A 17562-nucleotide genomic window follows, 5' to 3' on the forward strand; every position below is an offset into this window, starting at 1 on the left:
ATATCCAACTTATGGGGTCACCCTTTGGGGTTTAAAAAGTGTGGTGTATTTGTCAGAAAAATAATAGCACAGGCAACAGACAAATTTTCACCCTTTTGGGTGCAACGGTTCAGGAGTAGACGAGTTAGCTAATTGGAATGTTTTGCTAACCTACAACAAACATTTTAGTATCTATTTATTTAAGGTAGTTTTTTTTACATTCATGTTGCAATCAATGGCAAATATCTCGTAAATATACTTCCTTGATTTACTTGAGTGAAGAGATAATGAGAAATCACATATGATAAATACGCAAGTAGTCAACAAAACGTGTTCTTAGGTTGCTGAAAACTAAATGGTCTGCCATTTTGAACAGATTTGTGTAACAAAATGCTCAAAATAGTGCTGTTTTTATCACTTTCATTTGAAAATGGAGCCATTACTCTGCCGGTCCACATTCTGATGGACAATGGTACGGCGGGTGGGGTCAAAGCGCTGACCACTGGACAGTTTGACAGCAGCCTTTGTGTTGTTGTCCACCAACAATAGGGGTGAGACGTGGGCGACAGAGGACGGGGCACCCCCCTCCCCCATACGCCCCCCACCCAACTCATGTGTAGTTCTTGCCTGCTGACCTTTCACCCCTACTGTCATTGTCCAAGTAAAAATAATAAAATCTGTTCTGGGCTGCTGTCTTTATTGCGCGTCCTGGGGGGGGGACCCTTATGTCCTTGATTCGGTGCGCTGGAAGGTTGACGGTAGCATTGGAAGATCGGAAAACTATCTTAATGCGACATAATAATCAAGAATTGGGTTGGTGACGGATGGAGTGGAGATTCAAAATAAAAAAATAAAAATAAAAAATCAACTTGCGTGACTTTCGAGATGATAGTATTGACTAGTCGGGTACGCCATACTCACAGTTCAGTATGTACCTCGGTTTTAAGGTCACAGTTTGGGTACAGTAAGGGAACAATAGGCATACATTTGTGTTCCGGCTTCTCCTTAGCACTATCGCTGGCTGGGCTGGGCTGTATTTGTTTTTACGAATTAGACACATGACTATATGGCAGTCGCAAGACAGGTACACTTCCTGTCCCTCACTTAATGTGTACAGCGTGGGAACTCTGTATGTTTCTGTACCGTACCGTAAAACAGTCACACCCCTATTCACACATATTGAATCTTCACTCTGAGGCAACTTTTTGTTTTCTTTCGGGTCAAGTTTTGGAGGTCAGTGTCGAATTATCACGTTTAACTAACGACTAACTTAACCCACCCCAAACGCCTTTGTCCCAGGAGTCTCAAAACCAGTTTTACCTGACAGATGGTTGCCAGTTGTCAGGCAACGAATGAGAACTCTCTCCAGTCAGAAAAAGTGGAACTGGTCAATGAGTTTAAATTATAAATGCATATGAAAGCAACAGTCCAAGCGCACGTCATCCCAAACAGGTTCAACCGACGCCTTTGAGGTGCAATCACTGAACGTCAACATTTTCCTTCACCAGCCAATCTAATTTGCTGATTTTTATCCAAACCTATGTTAAAACTGCTCTCCGATTGGTGGAAATGCAAGTTTTTAAGCTATTCAGTAGTTTATGGTACACGTGTGGGCTCCCCTCCACCATTCTGTAACCCCTCCCGAGCACCAACAAGACAAAATTGGAACGGGACAAGAATCGTAAATTATAAATAAAGTTAAATATCCATAATCCCATTCATGATACCAGGTGTTCAAAACGTCTTCAAACTAAATCTTTGAGGACCAATCGCAAGAAAGAGTTGCTCTAAATCGCTATAAAATCTTACTAAGGACTCGTTGAGTTTTAAACATTTTCCTTCATTTCTTTCAACAGCCATTCTAATTTGCTGATTTTTACACCAACTTATGCTCTCTGATCGGCTGTAAATGCAAGTGTTAAACTTAAATAGTAGTTTATTGTGCATGTGTACACTTCCCCCCGCCAACATGTAGACAAAAAGTCAGTTCTGTAACCCCGGCCGCCCCCACCCCGGTGCTCTTTGACCCCGTACTGGAGGCCTGACTGAACACAAACAGTGGTCGTCCCCTTCCCATGCCAAACCCCCTCCCCAGACTCTCCAAATCCACTGAGGGCTCCTGTTTCAGCAGCACCAATGAAAAGCCATACTGTAAATAACGGGGTGCAGCGTGGGTTATGTGGTCCTGAGACCCCGCATCCAGCCTACTGTAACAGACCCCTGATGCTGACAATAGAGCCTCTCACGGGCGTTAAGGCAACGGGGCAGCTCTCTCCCTACTGGGCTCGCTCAGAATGGAGGATTAGGAGGAGAAAAAAAACAGGGTCTCTGTCAGGTTCTCCAAGGGGGTCAACCCCCTCCAAACCAGCATTGCAACCCCGTCCTACAGACACTTTAGCCTTTGTCCCCGGGCAGGACGTGGGAGCAGAGAAGGAAGGCGAGAATGCGGGGGCGGGGCTAAAGTCTACGTAGTACCAATCAGCCTGACAAAAAAAAAAAAAAAAAAAGCAACAGAATCAGGATCGGAATGACTCGGAGGTGTAAATGTGGAGCTTGCCAAGGCACGCTGATAGAAATGGAGTGTTTCTGCTGCACTGACTGACATACAGTGTTACTATCCATGGAAGACTTTGCGTATATGGCGAGGAGAACATTGTGTCAAAAGAATGCATCACATCACAACAAATTAAGAATTGTTAGCGCTATAACTAACCTTGCAGTGGTACAAACTTCCTTCTACCTACCCAAAATCAACCGGAAAAGACATCCCAGGTCAACTGGAATAGACGGACAACTGTCAATAAAGTAAGTCACCATGATATTGACTGTGATACATGGAGCATATAGTGCTTGATATCACAACACAGTCCATCTAGCAGTGTATAAAGAAAACATGGAAAACATATCGGAAAACCACAACAAGAAACTGTAAATTGTGAGTGCTCGGGCCCTTGTACAGTACGATGAGAATAAATCAATCAACCAGCTATTATTTACTCCAGAACAAAAAACTGATTCACAGTGATGTTTGAGGCTGATTTTTGAGGCGCAGGTGCTGCAATGTCTTTTGAGGCTGGTCGTGTCCGCCGGCGACCCAGCGCCTTTAAGTGAGTGCACAACGCGAGGGAGGCCAAGAAGACACGATGCGAGAGAGAGAGAGGAGGTTTGAGGTCAGAGGCTAAGTGAAATATATCCTCGCTCTAAGGCATGCAAGTGAGAGGATGCAGGAAGCTGAGGCCCGGAGATAAGGGGTAAAGACGTGGCCGATAAGCACCCAAACACCTGCTAAGGGAAGCCTCAGACCGGCGTTGAGGAAAGAAAGAATAAAACCATCAGTGAGACGGCCACTGAAATCTGCTATTCCTTTCCCAAAGGTGAAAGCAGGGAGGGAAACTGCGACGGCAGGCGGGGAGGGGTGGGTGCACGCTTAATGGCATACGGTGGCAAGTATACAGCATCATTTGTAAGGTCGGCGGCGAGACAGCGGTGACAGAAATGATGCCGTTTGAGTCATGACATGCCACAGCCACCGGCTTCAGTGATCAGTCCACAAAATGGAATGACTTTTTTTTTTTTTTTTTTTTTACTATTCCACTCTTGCCTTTTGGTCGCCCAGGGACAAACAGACAAACACAAAACAATCTGGATGCAGTCAAGGGAGACCTTGGAGATGCCTGACAGCCAAGACGGGCAAAGAGCGTGGGGAGACAGGATCCATCAAGTGTCAAGGGAGGACATTCACAGGCTAGAATATAGAAAACTAACCGACCGATCCGAAGACGGTTGCTATTACAAAGTCAATTAGGGTGAGACTGATGAATCTCATCCAAATTACTTTTAAAACCAAAAATCAAGTTTATTTCAGCTAATTTGCATTGTTCTTTTTTTTTTCAAATTATGGAGATATACTTGGAAGGCCCTATGGTAAGATTTGATCCCATGATAAGATGAAAATTGCAAGTTATTAAAACCACATGCAGCATTTGACATAGCATTTGTTCCATAGAAACCACACTGCCCCCCCCCCCCCCCCCCACCCCACCCCACACACACACACACACACACAGCGTAGGACTGTGGAGGGGGACCTATGCCATCATCAGTTCCCTCCCTCCCTACGCTTAATCTCTCTCCGGGTGTCTTCGGTCAGCAAATACATAAATCAATTATGGTTTTAAGCTTCATGCCATGATTTACCCAACTGATCCCTCTTGGATTACAGCACAGCTTAGAATGGGTCGGTTTGGGGGTCTACATCTTCGAGTCGCCTTGACAGTCATCGCATGTCAGGAGCTTTTTTTTCTTTTGCATTTTTAGGAAGTGTGCTTTGTGACTCATTGGTTTATTGCAGGGGTGTCCAAACTTTTTCCACCAAGGGCCACACACTAAAAAAAACTGAAAGAATGCAACTTTGCCACTTTGATATGTTGTAAAGCAACACATGTAGCTATGCTAAGCAGTTATATATATTTCAAGAAAAATCTGCTTCTCAGCTTTGTCATATAGATGAAAGTGTATATTACTATGAACTTTGCTCTTTTTTCTCCATTATTTCCCACATTTCATCTTTCTTCTTAAATACTCTTCATAAATTTTTTTTGTAATATTATGACTTTATTCCCATAACTTTTTCCCCAACCTAATTTAAAAACAAATCTAAAACTATTTTTGTTTGTTTTTCCTAATATTTGGACTTTGGAAAACTATTATATTTTTTTCTTTAATATTTCACCTCAAAGCTGCTAAAATTACATTTATTTTTCCTCATATTATGAGTTTATTCTTGTAAAATTGTGACTTTTTTTCTCTTAAGATTTTGACTTTATTCTGGTAGTATTACAGCTGTTTTTTTCCATTCCTGATGTTTTTTTTTTTATTTCCAACTATTTAAACTTTTTTCTTGTAAATTTTCTTCTGGTAATTATGACTTTATCCCATAATATTTTATTTGTTATTTTGTTTGTTTCAACTTTATGCTACTAAGATTTCCTCATAATATTCCATTATTCTCGTAAAATCTTTTACAACTTTATTCCCTTAATATTTTGACGTTATTCTTGTAAAATTACTACTGATTTTTTCAGTTATCCTGCAGATTTTTTTTTTTGTGTTTCCTTGTATAACAATTTAATTTTTAGAGTGTGCCAAGGACCAAAAAAAAAAAAAAAAACAGCCACAAATGTATTGGCACAAAGTACATCAAACTGTCATTTGGTGTGTCTGGCTATCATCAAACAACAAAAGTACTGGAACTCCAGATTTCCATCCATCCATCCATCAATCTTCTATGCCGCTTATCCTCACTAGGGTCATTTGTGTAATTTTTTTTGTGAAAACGGAAGATGATTGTTTGCCTTTGCATATAGTTAGGATTTGTTGTGGTTGGGCGAAATATAAAATTCTAGGATGGGATTTTCTGGGGTGTTAGAATCTTTTGAAAGGGGTTAAAAACCCAACATAGAGATTATAATCGTGAATCTACTCTAGTTGACCCTAGTTTATCTTTGTGATCCAGCTAACAGCTACGGCTAATTTATCGTCCAGTTGCTGTCCGGCTGCTCCATGAGCCCACTGGGTTACAAGCTTGCACTCTCCTCACTTTCGGTACCTGAGAGCTCTTTTGTAACAGGTGACGATGCAGAGAATGGGGCTAATTTTTATGACTAGCTTCTTAACGTGCTGCTATCACTCCGCTGGGGCCCCTTTGCCAATCGCTGGCAAAGCATTCAAGTAGCAACAAAGAGGCTAATTAGGAGCTCTCTCAGCGCAGGCTGCACGGGCCTCCGATTTGATACTTCCCAGGGAGGCTGGGGGCCCTCCAAGGTGGCGGCGGTAGATTTTTTTTTCCACATGCACTCCAAACACACACACATTTGTGAGCACACTTGGATCGGCCCTCTGGCTCATTGTGACCATCCTCTCTATGGTCTGCCAGAGTGACAGAATCAGAGAGGGGGGGAAACCGGCACGTTTCCTTTTATATGGCAGGGACCTGGAGAGGGGATGCTAATGGGATATCGATGGGATTAGAACCTGGAGCGTTCTCTGAACTCTTAAGTAAAATCCATTCATCTTCAAGGCTGTTTTTCTAAAAGGGAAAGCTTGATACTGTAAAAAAAAACAAAAACAAAAGAAAGCCGCTTCCTTTCCGGTGCCAAAAGTGGCCACAGCTTCAGGCGCTTCGAGATACAGATCAGGACGTAAAAGGCCGATAACACATTTGCATGTCACCTGATAACTCACTCTAATTAGTGCTCCCCGAGAGCTCCTGTTTGGAACAAAATGGACACATACAGGAGGCCAACATCCACAGTACAGTATGTTATCCTTATCCGCCCCGACAGACCACAAGGCCCCCACAGAGACAAAAGATGGGGGGGCTCAGTGTGTCGCTTTCAGCAGAGACAGCAATAGTAGCAGCTGGTCGCAGCGAGTCAAGCTGCTAACTTTTATTGCACAAGCACCTCCTTCCACGCTTATCACAGGAGGGGAGGTGATCTAATCAGCCTACTGATTAGATCATTGCTTTAGCCACAAGGTTTTTCCTCCGATTCCAAAAGAGCATCCGTCGGACTCAGCATCAGGAGCCTTGACGTTTGACTGTCGTGGCTTTGACACGATGCAGCCCTCCTCCCCCCATGTTAAGCCTTTAATCGATACATCTCCCTACCCTGACAGTGAGGACTAAGCGACTAAGCGCAGGTCTGAGATCAGAGGGAGATGGCCAGTCTAAATCTTTATGGTTCAACCGGAACCTTTTAAAAAGGTCTACTGTATATTCGGGCACAGCTGGCTCTGTGGCGAGCGACAGCAGGCGCGGCAAACGCCACAGATCAGGTCAAAGTCTTGGCTCCTTAGGGGGCCCTAAACAAATGCAGCAGCCTTCAACAAGTGCAGGAAAGCACCTGGATGGGGTGGTTGGGCATTGGGAAAGGAAGAACATTTTGGTTTTGGATCCTGAAAACATTGCATATCCAGGAGTAGGCAACCGGTGCCTATTTGGTACCCAAATTAGGATTGTTCGGGGTTGGCAGATGTTTGCGTTCTCCTGATTATTATTCTACTTATGGGTAGCTTCAGTTTCAGGAATTGGCAACAGGTGCCCATCTGGCTCGCCAACAATCGAAATTAGGGTTGTTGGTGGACGTTTTCGAGTTTCAGGCAGTTTCCTACACACCAGGACTACTTTATCCCTCAACCGGCAGTCGCACAAAAGACCAAAAGAAGTAAATACTATTGGATTCTGTGCAGTGCTATGAAATCAGGGGGCATATTTGTCTTTGAAAGGAAAGCGTCCGTCTCACTTCTGCATCCAAAAATCCAAACTTGCTTGTCAGAAATGACGTGGTTACTGGTTGGTAGTTTCCAAGGCACACAGGAGTCTGCGTGTGTGTGGAAGAAACAAACCACCATCCTCTGGCCTCACCTCGACATGAAGAGCACACGTGTGTATACAAGTACAATGTTATCACCTGCTGCAAACGGCACGCCTATCTATCTGCACTCAATCTACAGTTTACCGAGGAGGGGTGCCAGGGGAGGTTATCTGCACCCCACTCTGATATGCACAAATAAGAGCCTGCGGCCCGCTGTTTAAACACCTGGAGCCCCAGGTTTATTAGAGCGTCCTCTGAGCAGAAGGACAGGAAACGGAAGAGCGAGTGCCGCCGCTGTCGCAGAAGTAATGAACAGCCAAAGCAGTGAGAGTGCAGACATTTAATACCGGAATGATTATTTCCACCACTGCCGAGCCAAATAAGCAATAATAGGAACGCCGGGCGCAAACAAAAAAGAAGCGTGAAAATCCTCATCTCATCTCCCAAAACGGCCGAGAGAAGTTAAAGCACTGATTGCTTTCGAGCAGAGACGCTCACCTGTGCTATCACGCACATTACAACCAGGGTCACTCATTTGTATGAGAAGCAGCGATCAGAGGAACTATAAACACAAGGCTAATTTTTTCTTTTATAGCAGAGCATCACACATTTATTTTATTTGCCCAATAAATCACTCTTGTCTGTTTATTGATTCATTTCTCAGTGCCAGACTGGAATGCCAAAGCAAGAACTCACTACAGATCAACTAGAATTACAAGCGATGAAAACCTCACATCTACACTTCAGACAATTTTTAATCAACAAAATTCTTATTAATTAAGTAATAGTTTTTACGTATTTCGTCTTTAGACCACACATCTGCCAGTCAGAATTCAGAGTTTGACAGATGCATGCGGGTCAAAAATCGTGTGGCTAAATTTCCTATTATGATGCCATTTTCAACGCAAAATATCAATGCAATGTTTTACGACGTTATCCTTGCGGACATGATGGTCTAACCACTCTACTCATCATTACAAGCCATATCCATTTGACAAAAAAAGCCATTATTAAATTTACGACTTGGATATCGTCCTTCGGACACGGATGTTCACAGAAAAATTCACTTATCGATTTTACAAGAAACAGTTTCTGGAAGAAAAATTGTTGTTGTAAATACTTTGCTGTTACATTAGTTGCCGCTCCAAAAAAAAAAAAAAGAAAAAAAAAGACATTTATATTTAGAAATATACACCACTTTGGGAACCTAGGGTCGGAGCGATAAAGTAATTGGGCTATGTCCTTATATATATATATATATATATATATATATATATATACATATACACACACACACACACACACATATACAGAACCACCTGCAGAGCCAGCCCCGATATGTGACAAATGGCTGTTTTTGTTGAGGTTACTGATATAATCCAGTGCATGAGATTGAAATAGAGTGGCAGCTAAATTTCAACAGGAAATGGACGCATTCATTTGGACATAGAAGGCGCACGTATCACCTCAGCTCACACCAGTGACCTGGGGCACATCTGGAAACAATCACACTCATGTTTGACTTGACCTGCCTGCACCAAATGAACTCTGCCAGCTTTTTTTGTGTGTTTGCTGCAGAGACGGCAGTGGCGACCCTGACACAGTGGTAGCAGCGGCGAGGAAATAAAGCATAATTAGTCAAACAGCAACACAGCTCTGTTCTTTGGCATCACCGAGTGGACCTTTCGATGCGCGTGATGCAACGTTTGATTCCGACACATCGGGAGGACAGTGCGAGATATTAAATGGCGTTGTATCTGCGTATCACCCGCCTAAATTAACCCATTAGTATGCTGTGGCGTAAGGCTGCAAGATCAATGCATGAAACAGTTTGGAAATCTCCTTTGATACCAGATTTCCCAGCTCGGTGCGATTTGATGAAATTCCTCATGAAACACAGGCAACCATTTCACACAGGCAGGCTCCTCTCAAGACGGCGCCGTCTGTCCCTTTTTTTTTTTTAAACACGCCCGGACTACATTTGTAGGGCGTTTTGAAAAGCTGTTTAAATACTCTCCAAAACAGCGCCTCAGGTAGAAAGTGATGAAAAGCTGCTCTGAATTTCATTGCCATGGAACTTCAAGGCCACGTGGACAAGTTTGAGAAATTGGCTCATCTTTTGCCGAGATAAAAGCTGCCAGAATCCTAAGGACGAAGCTCTTTCTAAGGGATGGAATCATTCCAGGTACGAACATTCCGGCTCAATTAGAAAGGTGGCAGGGTTCAAATCCTTAAGTGAACTTTAACCACTGAATCATGCAAACATTACTGGAGGTGGCCTTCAAGGAAAGTGAATGAGTGACGACACAGTGAATGCAGCAAATTCCTGCAGATGGTTTCTAGCTGGACCTTTTTCAGGTCTTATAGAATGCTGCTGATTGAAATGTGCTGGAACTACCTCCTTGTCCCAGGGTCCAGTGCTCATTTCCTGGGCTGACCATCAACTACCACCCCACCACCACTCCGTTCTTGTGCAGCTATGGGAAAGGGGGGGAGGGCATCGAGTCTAAGGCAGTGGTTCCCAAACTTTTCACAGTGGCGTACCCATTCAGACATCTGACTGGAAGTCATATACCCCTTACCCCTGCACACTTAAAAACATAAACCACACAGTGAAATATATTTGATATATTATTAAATAGACAGTATTATATATTATGACACTAAATTTAAAAATTATTCTCATTTTTCAACTGCACACATACTAGGCTACTAATCTAAAACGGATAGGGTTTTAGAGGGGTAAAATATCTCCTGGCAGTTTTGTCTTCTGTTTCTTGAATGTATTTGTATTTGTAAGTGTATTGAGTATGGAAGTGGTGACAAGCTGATGTGGAGAACTGTGATTCTTATGCCCTTTTGCTCTGCTTTGGTCTGCAACAATCAGTACAACGCCACTAATGTTACACGTAAATGTAATAATTATAAAAACAAAGTGGGCCGCATGGTGGCCTAGTGGTTAGCATGTTGGCCACACAGTCAGGAGATCGGGAAGAACTGGGTTTGGATCTCTGTGTGACGTTTGCAGGTTCTCCCCGTGTGTGTGTGGTGGGTTTTCTCCAGGTACTCCGGTTTCCTCCCAATCTAAATTGCCCACAGGTATGAATGTGAGCGTGAATGGTTGTTTGTCTATATGTGCTCTGCGATTGGCTGGCAACCAGTCCGGGGTGCACCCTGCCTTTTGCCCAAAGTCAGCTGGGATAGGCTCCAGCATACTCCCGGGACCCTAGTGAGGACAAGCGGCATAGAAAATGGATGGATGAATGAAAACAAAAGCACATATCGTACAGAAATCAACTAGGAAATTAATTCAATACGAGGCTTATTACTGAGCCAAATGGACATATGAGCACATAAAGCATCAGATTATGCACCAAGCGCAAATGCACAGCAGCACAGAACTAACATTATTAAAGCTCACCTCTGTGCATTTATGCACAGCATTAACATTTGTGAACAAGGATGAGGATGCACGTCTGTCTGTGCAATGTCGGAGAAAGTCATACACATACGTCTCAATCTCTATCACACATGGTGTGTTCAAGGACCGCCGAACGAACGCCCGAAGAAGACACGTTATTCCTGAAAGCATAAATGTACTTACACATGCAAAATTGGGGGCTTTCTAACATAGTCAGTGCATCCAGTCAAGCTCTCACTTAGCACACAACCTAAATGATCTTGAAAAATCCTAAACATGAAACACTTTTAATGTACAACATCATCATCAAACTTACTTATTTGTTCATCTAACGCACACACAACAATGAACAACTTCATGCTGTCACCTTACTTCTGCACTGTACTACCTGCTGTGGCCGTTCACATGAGGCGTTCGAGCACATTACGTAAATCTGAGTGTTCGGGGTATGCATACACCACCTCGGGAGCATAGGGTTTGAGGGGTAAAGTAATCAGGCTATGTCCTTTGCTGGAGCATGCCATTACGGTGGACATGGAACTCTTGGTTGTCCACCATCATGACCACGTCGCACTGTGTCCTTCAATGCCAGGCGCATTTGGTTGGCCTTGTGGAGGAGGTTCCGTAGCTGGATCATGCACTTTTTTTATGCCCCAGAAACAGCTACTTGTCCCAGGGTCCAGCGCTCATTTCCTACACTGACATCAACTACCAGCCCCCCACCACTCCTTCTTGTGCAGCTATGGGAAAGGGGGGAGGGCACCACTTTCAAGAGTTGTCCTTTATGGTAGGACAAAACTGGACAATTCTAAAAGGACGGGATCACAGTACGAGAACTACCAGCAAGAAACAACTAAGATTTGTGTGAGACTTAAGGGGTTCTTTGTTGCTTGTTGAGGCAGTGTTAGTTTAAACAAGCAGAAGAAAGTCAGAAAAGAAAGTAAACTGACCTCGTGGACTGAGAAATAAAGTCTATCTTTACTTAAGGTTTTTGAAAGTGAAACTCTCAGCAGATATAGAAACAGGATTCCCACAATGTCAGAAGTCAGCTTACCTGTGCTGCTCCACAGCCTCGTTATCCGGAAGTTCTGCACCGCAAACGTTGCAGCGCTCATGCTGGTTCCTCCCGTCGGGTTTCATGCCCACCGCCAGCTCGCCAAGCTTGCTGAAGAACTCCCTCTGGATGAAGCTCTGAGGCAGGAGTCCGCCGTAGGCGCTGAAGTCCACAGACATGGCCAAAGCTGGTGACATTGGGAGAGCGGAGGCCATGGAGACCGGCATGGACATGATGGCGTCGGATTTATGATTGACAGGGAGGGAGTAGAGCGAAGCCAGGTGTTTCTCCGCCATCCCGGCCATAGCTTCCAGACCCATCTGGCTGACTTCTGCTTGAGAGTCGCCCATGCCGTCGTCGCGGACGTAATGGAGCTCGCGGGCACTGGTGATGACACTGCTCCTGGTGGGTGTTCCCGGTCCGTCCCGGTTCCTGTCCTCCCCGCTTCTCTCGCCGTTGCTGGAGCCGCCGGACTCCATGTTGTGAGGGCTCTCGTGGCCGTTGCCACCCATGTCCACCTGCATCATTTCCGTCTTGATCTCGCTCATGAGGTGGTGGGCGTTGACGTGATCACCCACGAAGCCTTGCTGGAGCAGGGACTGGCCGATACTCATCAGGCTGTCCACGGCGGCTTTGGTGGGGCTCAGACTGGAGACGCCAAAGGATGTGGAGACGGAGGGACTCTGGTCTACCATGCTGGACATGGTTGAGACTTGCTCTGTACCTGACAGGTAGAGACTGTCCATGGAATGCTTTTTGGAGTTCTTGACTCCATTGTGGCCTTTGCGCTCATCGTCCTCCTCCGTGCTGCCGTCATTGACACCCACCTCCACGTCGTTCTCGTCTGACGACTGGATGGTCTCCAGGATCTTGAGGCATTGCTCCTCCAAATACTCAATCTCCAGGATCTCTGCTGCGTATAACAAGTCGTCCAGGTCCTCCACCTTGGCCTGGAGCGTGGCAGTGTAAGCATAGTCCAAAATCTGCTGAAAGGTCTTTGGCGAGAGAAAGTCCAAGGTGTAGTGCTGGCTGTTGCGGTGGAAAAGGATCTCAAACATCTTGCTGGTGCACGCCAGCACGGTCCGGTGGGCGTGGAACTCCTGGCTGTCCACCATGATGACCACGTCACACAGCGTCCCCGCCAGGCGCATCTGGTTAGCCTTGTGGAGGAGTGCCGTTGGGTGGTTGGGGTTCTGCAGCTGGATCATGCCCATCTTTGTTAAATCCATGATGGAAATCCACCAGGCCGACTCATGAGGCTAGCCTTGCCCGCTCTACAGTGGGTTTTTTTTTTTTGCTCTTCTTGGAGACCAGAGGAAGCCTGGAAGAAGGAAAATGACAGCTTAAGTTGTGGTCGTGTTTCATCCAAAACTGCAAAAATTACATTCCCAGTTGCAAAATGTGATTTTTTTGGCAAAACACAAAAAGGATTCGATATATACTGCTTGTGCAGCATTACTATCCACTGAAAATGCGCAGGCATGGTGGTGGTAGCGTCAGAATGGGGGCACAAAAGTGCCGCCAACGCTGGGGAGCTGCGGTTCGTTGAGGGGATAGATGCCAACCACTGTTAGGCAGAGTCTCCGTCTTTTTCTCGTAACTCATTGACTGCCAAAGACGTCTATCGACGTCATTTGCATTTTTCACAGGAGCTACAGATCAAAGTCTTATTCATGTGTGTGAATTTCTGACTTGTAGGCAATGTATTTCTGTCCCAGTACGGGGCAACAGTTCTCTTTTCCTCCAACCGGCAGTGACAGATTGGCTATGAAGAAGACGGAAATTGGTGGATTGCGGGTTGAGAGAGGAAAATGGTGAAGCGCATTTGGAAATCGTGCGGAGACAAAAAATACAGGCAGCTAACCCTGTCACAGAGCTTGTGTGGCGGTGGATCTGCCCTTATTAGTGACACGATGGTAAAAGATAGACGCGACATGGGTGATGGTGACGTAGCTGATAATGGAAGCCGGAGCAACAAGCGAGTAGTTAGCGTTGCTGAGCCATGTGACACGACACCGGAGGATAACACGGGAAGCAGTTCAGAGTCGTACACACACACATACTGTAAATAACTGTAAATAGTTTACACACACACACACACATCTGTAAATACATTATTTTGTGTTATGTTTTATGCATTATGTTCTAAATCGGTGAATAAATGTAGTTATATTGTCATCAAAATCCTTTTTCCTGTGTTATTTTTGTTGTTTCATAGAAGTAAACAACTGTTCAGATGCTTGAGGTGTCACTAAAACTAAAAAATTAGGACGTCAGTCACCATTCTGCCTGAATTTGCTTCTCTGCAGAAAAAGCTCGTTTTCTCTGTTTTTTGGTCAAAATCTGGTGTTTTTGCTGAAACTACCCTATGCTCTACAGCCAATATCTAAAAGACCCAAAAAGGCTAAAAAGAAGAGAGTCTAAAGTTTCTTTAGATAGTTTCAATGTTTATGTAGTCCTAAAACTCAATATTTTGTGGGTCTTGAAATTTCAGCAAAAATGACCAAAAACTCTGGTAGTATGGAGCTCTCTGCTCTGCACATGGCTGGCAGTCAATCAGCTAATGAGCCATTGGTGAATGCAGCATATCATTCATTGTCTTGACAGTGCCAAGCATCATTACACACACACACACACACACACACACATCAAAAACGACTTAAATTGTTAACAGCGACAAGACTAGTAACTTTCTTCTGGTCTTTTGGTAAGATAATTGTGTCTTTCCAACAGTCAAGAATGGTCTGAAGCTGCACGAGTGCTGCCAGCACTGGAGGGAATTGTGGTTCATTGTGAATTCCAAGATGTCTTGCACTATTCTGAGGCAGGAAAAAGGAGCTTTCCAACCTTATAAGGAGCCCAAACACACCTCAACGATGACAAGTTTCTCACTGAGAAAGCTGAATGTGTTGAGTGCGGTCCCAATTGTGGAGCATCCTCAAGTGGAAGGACGGTGAAGGAGCTTAACAGGAGTCTTACATCCACTAGCTCCGTCATGTACTCACTTTTTTCTGTGAGATACTGTACATTTCTCCAAGTAGGAAGCCATTGGCTTTTTTTTATGCAAACATCCTGCAGGGATGCTAAACGCTGTGAGCACCGACTGTAGATTTAGTGAAAGGAGACAATTTGTGAGCAGTCTGACCGGCACGCCCTGCATACCAATCAGGCCGACATATGTCATGTGTGAAAATGAGAGAAAAAAAAAAGACCATCACTTCATTCGGTTAGCTGTGGCTCACAAAGACAGTCAAAGCGGCCTTTTCTGAAATTAAATAGCCTCGTCTTATTCAGTATTCCCATCACAGACGACAGGGGTACCGATGGAGGGGGGGTGGGCTGTGGGGTGGTAGTGGCCAGAAATGGCTGGAAAGGGAGAGGAAAAAGCCAAAAAGGAAGGCGACACAATGCTGCAGCACCCACCTCCCTAAAAACGCTTCATGATGAATGATGAGGAAGTTATGATGGCAACATGTTGATTCAGAATGACTGCCCTTACTTTTTTTTTTTTTTTTTACATCTATATGAACTCTCAATGTCAATAAAATTATGCATAGTACATCATTTCCACGCACAATAAAAATGACAAATTAGTTTGCACTATAGTGGCTATTAAATAAATGCAATACCTGCAAGAGTGTGTAGTGATGATGAAACGACAGCCTCTCAGTCAACAGAGGTCATTCGCGACATTATCTTTATTACAGCTTTGCCAATAGCTGCAGAATTTACGACCCCCCCACCCCACCCCCCACCACCACCACCCAGTAAATGCTTGTTGCGCTCCGTGCACACTGTTTGCGCACTAAATGGTGCCTTTTAGCGCGTTAGGTTATCCATAATAAAGCGGTTCGACATGCGTCTAGACACAACGAAAACACGTCTTTAGCATTAAAGTGCAGAATGACTGAAGCATCCACCCCTACGAAAAATATACAAAAAAATCGATGCGATCAAGTGTCGCGTTCAATATTCCACGCGTGTGCACACTCCAAACAAAAGTACGCTTCATTCACGCACAGGTGGACCCGGTCGTAAATCTGAAAAAAGGGGCGTAAAAATGACGCGAAACGACATTTAGACGTGCTGTCAGTCATAATAATGAATGAAGGCTAAATGGAGAAAGCGCGAAGAAAAGCGACATTTCACAAAAAATGTTTTAATATAATTTAATCGTGCTGTCAATCAGAATAACGACATACAGCTAAAGAGATGACTAAAGGGTCATTAAAACACACACCGAAAAGTGCAAGCCAACAAGGAGGGAATCTACAAAAAGGTAAGTCTGTTTTAGTTACCCCAAAATATCTTTAACTTATTGGTAATGATAACATTAATTCATTCATTTTAAAGCACTCCAACATATTTTCAGCGTCCAACAAGTCTAACAAGGTTGCACAGGGACATCCCCGCTTACCCCCCCTCCACCCCCCACCCCAAAAAAGAAGCGAAAGTGCGCGTGAGGGTGTTAAATTAGCCAAATACAACTAATACTAATAAACAGTGCTAGCAGCAGGTACTCACCTAGCCTACTGGCACGATTATACTACTGCGTCCTCGGAGAGTGTCAAGAGCGGTGCTAAAGGAGGGAGACAGTGCGCGTCCTCAGAGCAATAGTATAAAAGACAGTTCACAGTACCCGCTTTGCCTCTCTCTCTGTCCGCCTCTCGCAACAAACTCCTTCCCTTGTCTCGCCGGAGCGAATCAACGCGCCGCTGACGTCAGCCTGCAGACGAGCATGCAAGGAGAGGCACAAACAGTGAGGAAGTGAGACACCTAGGGGGCTGTCTCATGTCCACAAATGTCTGCGTTAACACGATTACAGGCACCGGAGCCACGCCCCCTCCTCGACCATGGACGCACACGCAGTCCACAGTGTCCCCCATCCCCTATAGGACACCTTATGTCAACATGTCCTAAAATGCCCACAAAACAAGAATTATTGGCGCTAGAAAACAACTACAAATAGAAATAGTCAGCTCCAGGGTGAAGACGAAGCCAGACAGTTTTTAAATGTGTCCCCATACACACACATACATACGCCCCCATAGGACACCTTGTGGGAAATAACGCAAGCAGAAAGTCAAGTACAAGTGTAAAAATAAGTTAATTACTGTTAACATTGAGACACAACATAAATAAAACACTCAAATTGTAGCTTAAATGACTAAAGGCGATGGCATAACGCAAAGATGGTTCGCGGCGTATATTTGCCTCTCGCATCTGCATGTATTCATAACAGTCTCACAAGTGTAAAAAAGAACTTAATGTCTCTAAAACTGAAAAACAACAAGGCAAAGTATTCTGACTGGTCCAATCTGTTTCGAAGGAAATAGTTAGGGTAGAAATAGTCTGTTGTGGGGTCAAACTGTCACCATCGTAAACAAGCAAACACAATGAAAAGTCTTCTTAAATGTCACATAAGTGCAAAAAGAAATTACTAGTAAAGCGTTAAAAAAAAAGATAGACCTTAACGTTGACAACAAGTGACGGTGGCGCAAACATTTTGTGACTGCCTCCAATTTCCAAACATTTTTTTCCCAGTTGGAAGTAATGGAAGACTCTAAATTGCCCATAGGTATCAATGTGTGTGTAAATGTTTTTTTGTCTTTATGTGCCCTGCGATTGGCTGACAACCAGGCCAGGGCGTATTCTGCATCTCACCCAAAGTCAGCCGGGATAGGCTCCAGCATACCCCTGTGACCCTAGAGAGGACAAGCGGCATAGAAAAA

General features: G+C 44.4%; 1 protein-coding gene across 3 annotated transcripts in view; it reads right to left on the reverse strand.

Annotated features, from left to right (window-relative positions):
• zbtb16a (zinc finger and BTB domain containing 16a) overlaps positions 1-16600 on the reverse strand; it is a 165370-nt gene extending 148770 nt beyond the window's left edge. The window contains exons 1-2 of one of the 3 annotated variants that reach the window (XM_054755693.1): positions 16470-16600; positions 11831-13151 (exon numbers count right to left, since the gene is read on the reverse strand). In XM_054755693.1, the coding sequence (XP_054611668.1) occupies positions 11831-13059 (1229 nt within the window). In that variant the 5' untranslated portion in view covers positions 13060-13151; positions 16470-16600. Of the gene's footprint in view, positions 1-11830; positions 13152-15459; positions 15527-16354 lie in introns of those variants that run through there. The other 2 variants (XM_054755692.1, XM_054755694.1) reach the window with 2 other exon arrangements.
• Positions 16601-17562: the final 962 nt, after the last annotated feature.

The sequence above is a fragment of the Dunckerocampus dactyliophorus genome, chromosome 16 (assembly GCF_027744805.1).
Source record: "Dunckerocampus dactyliophorus isolate RoL2022-P2 chromosome 16, RoL_Ddac_1.1, whole genome shotgun sequence".
In the NCBI taxonomy this organism is placed as follows: Eukaryota; Metazoa; Chordata; class Actinopteri; order Syngnathiformes; family Syngnathidae; genus Dunckerocampus; species Dunckerocampus dactyliophorus.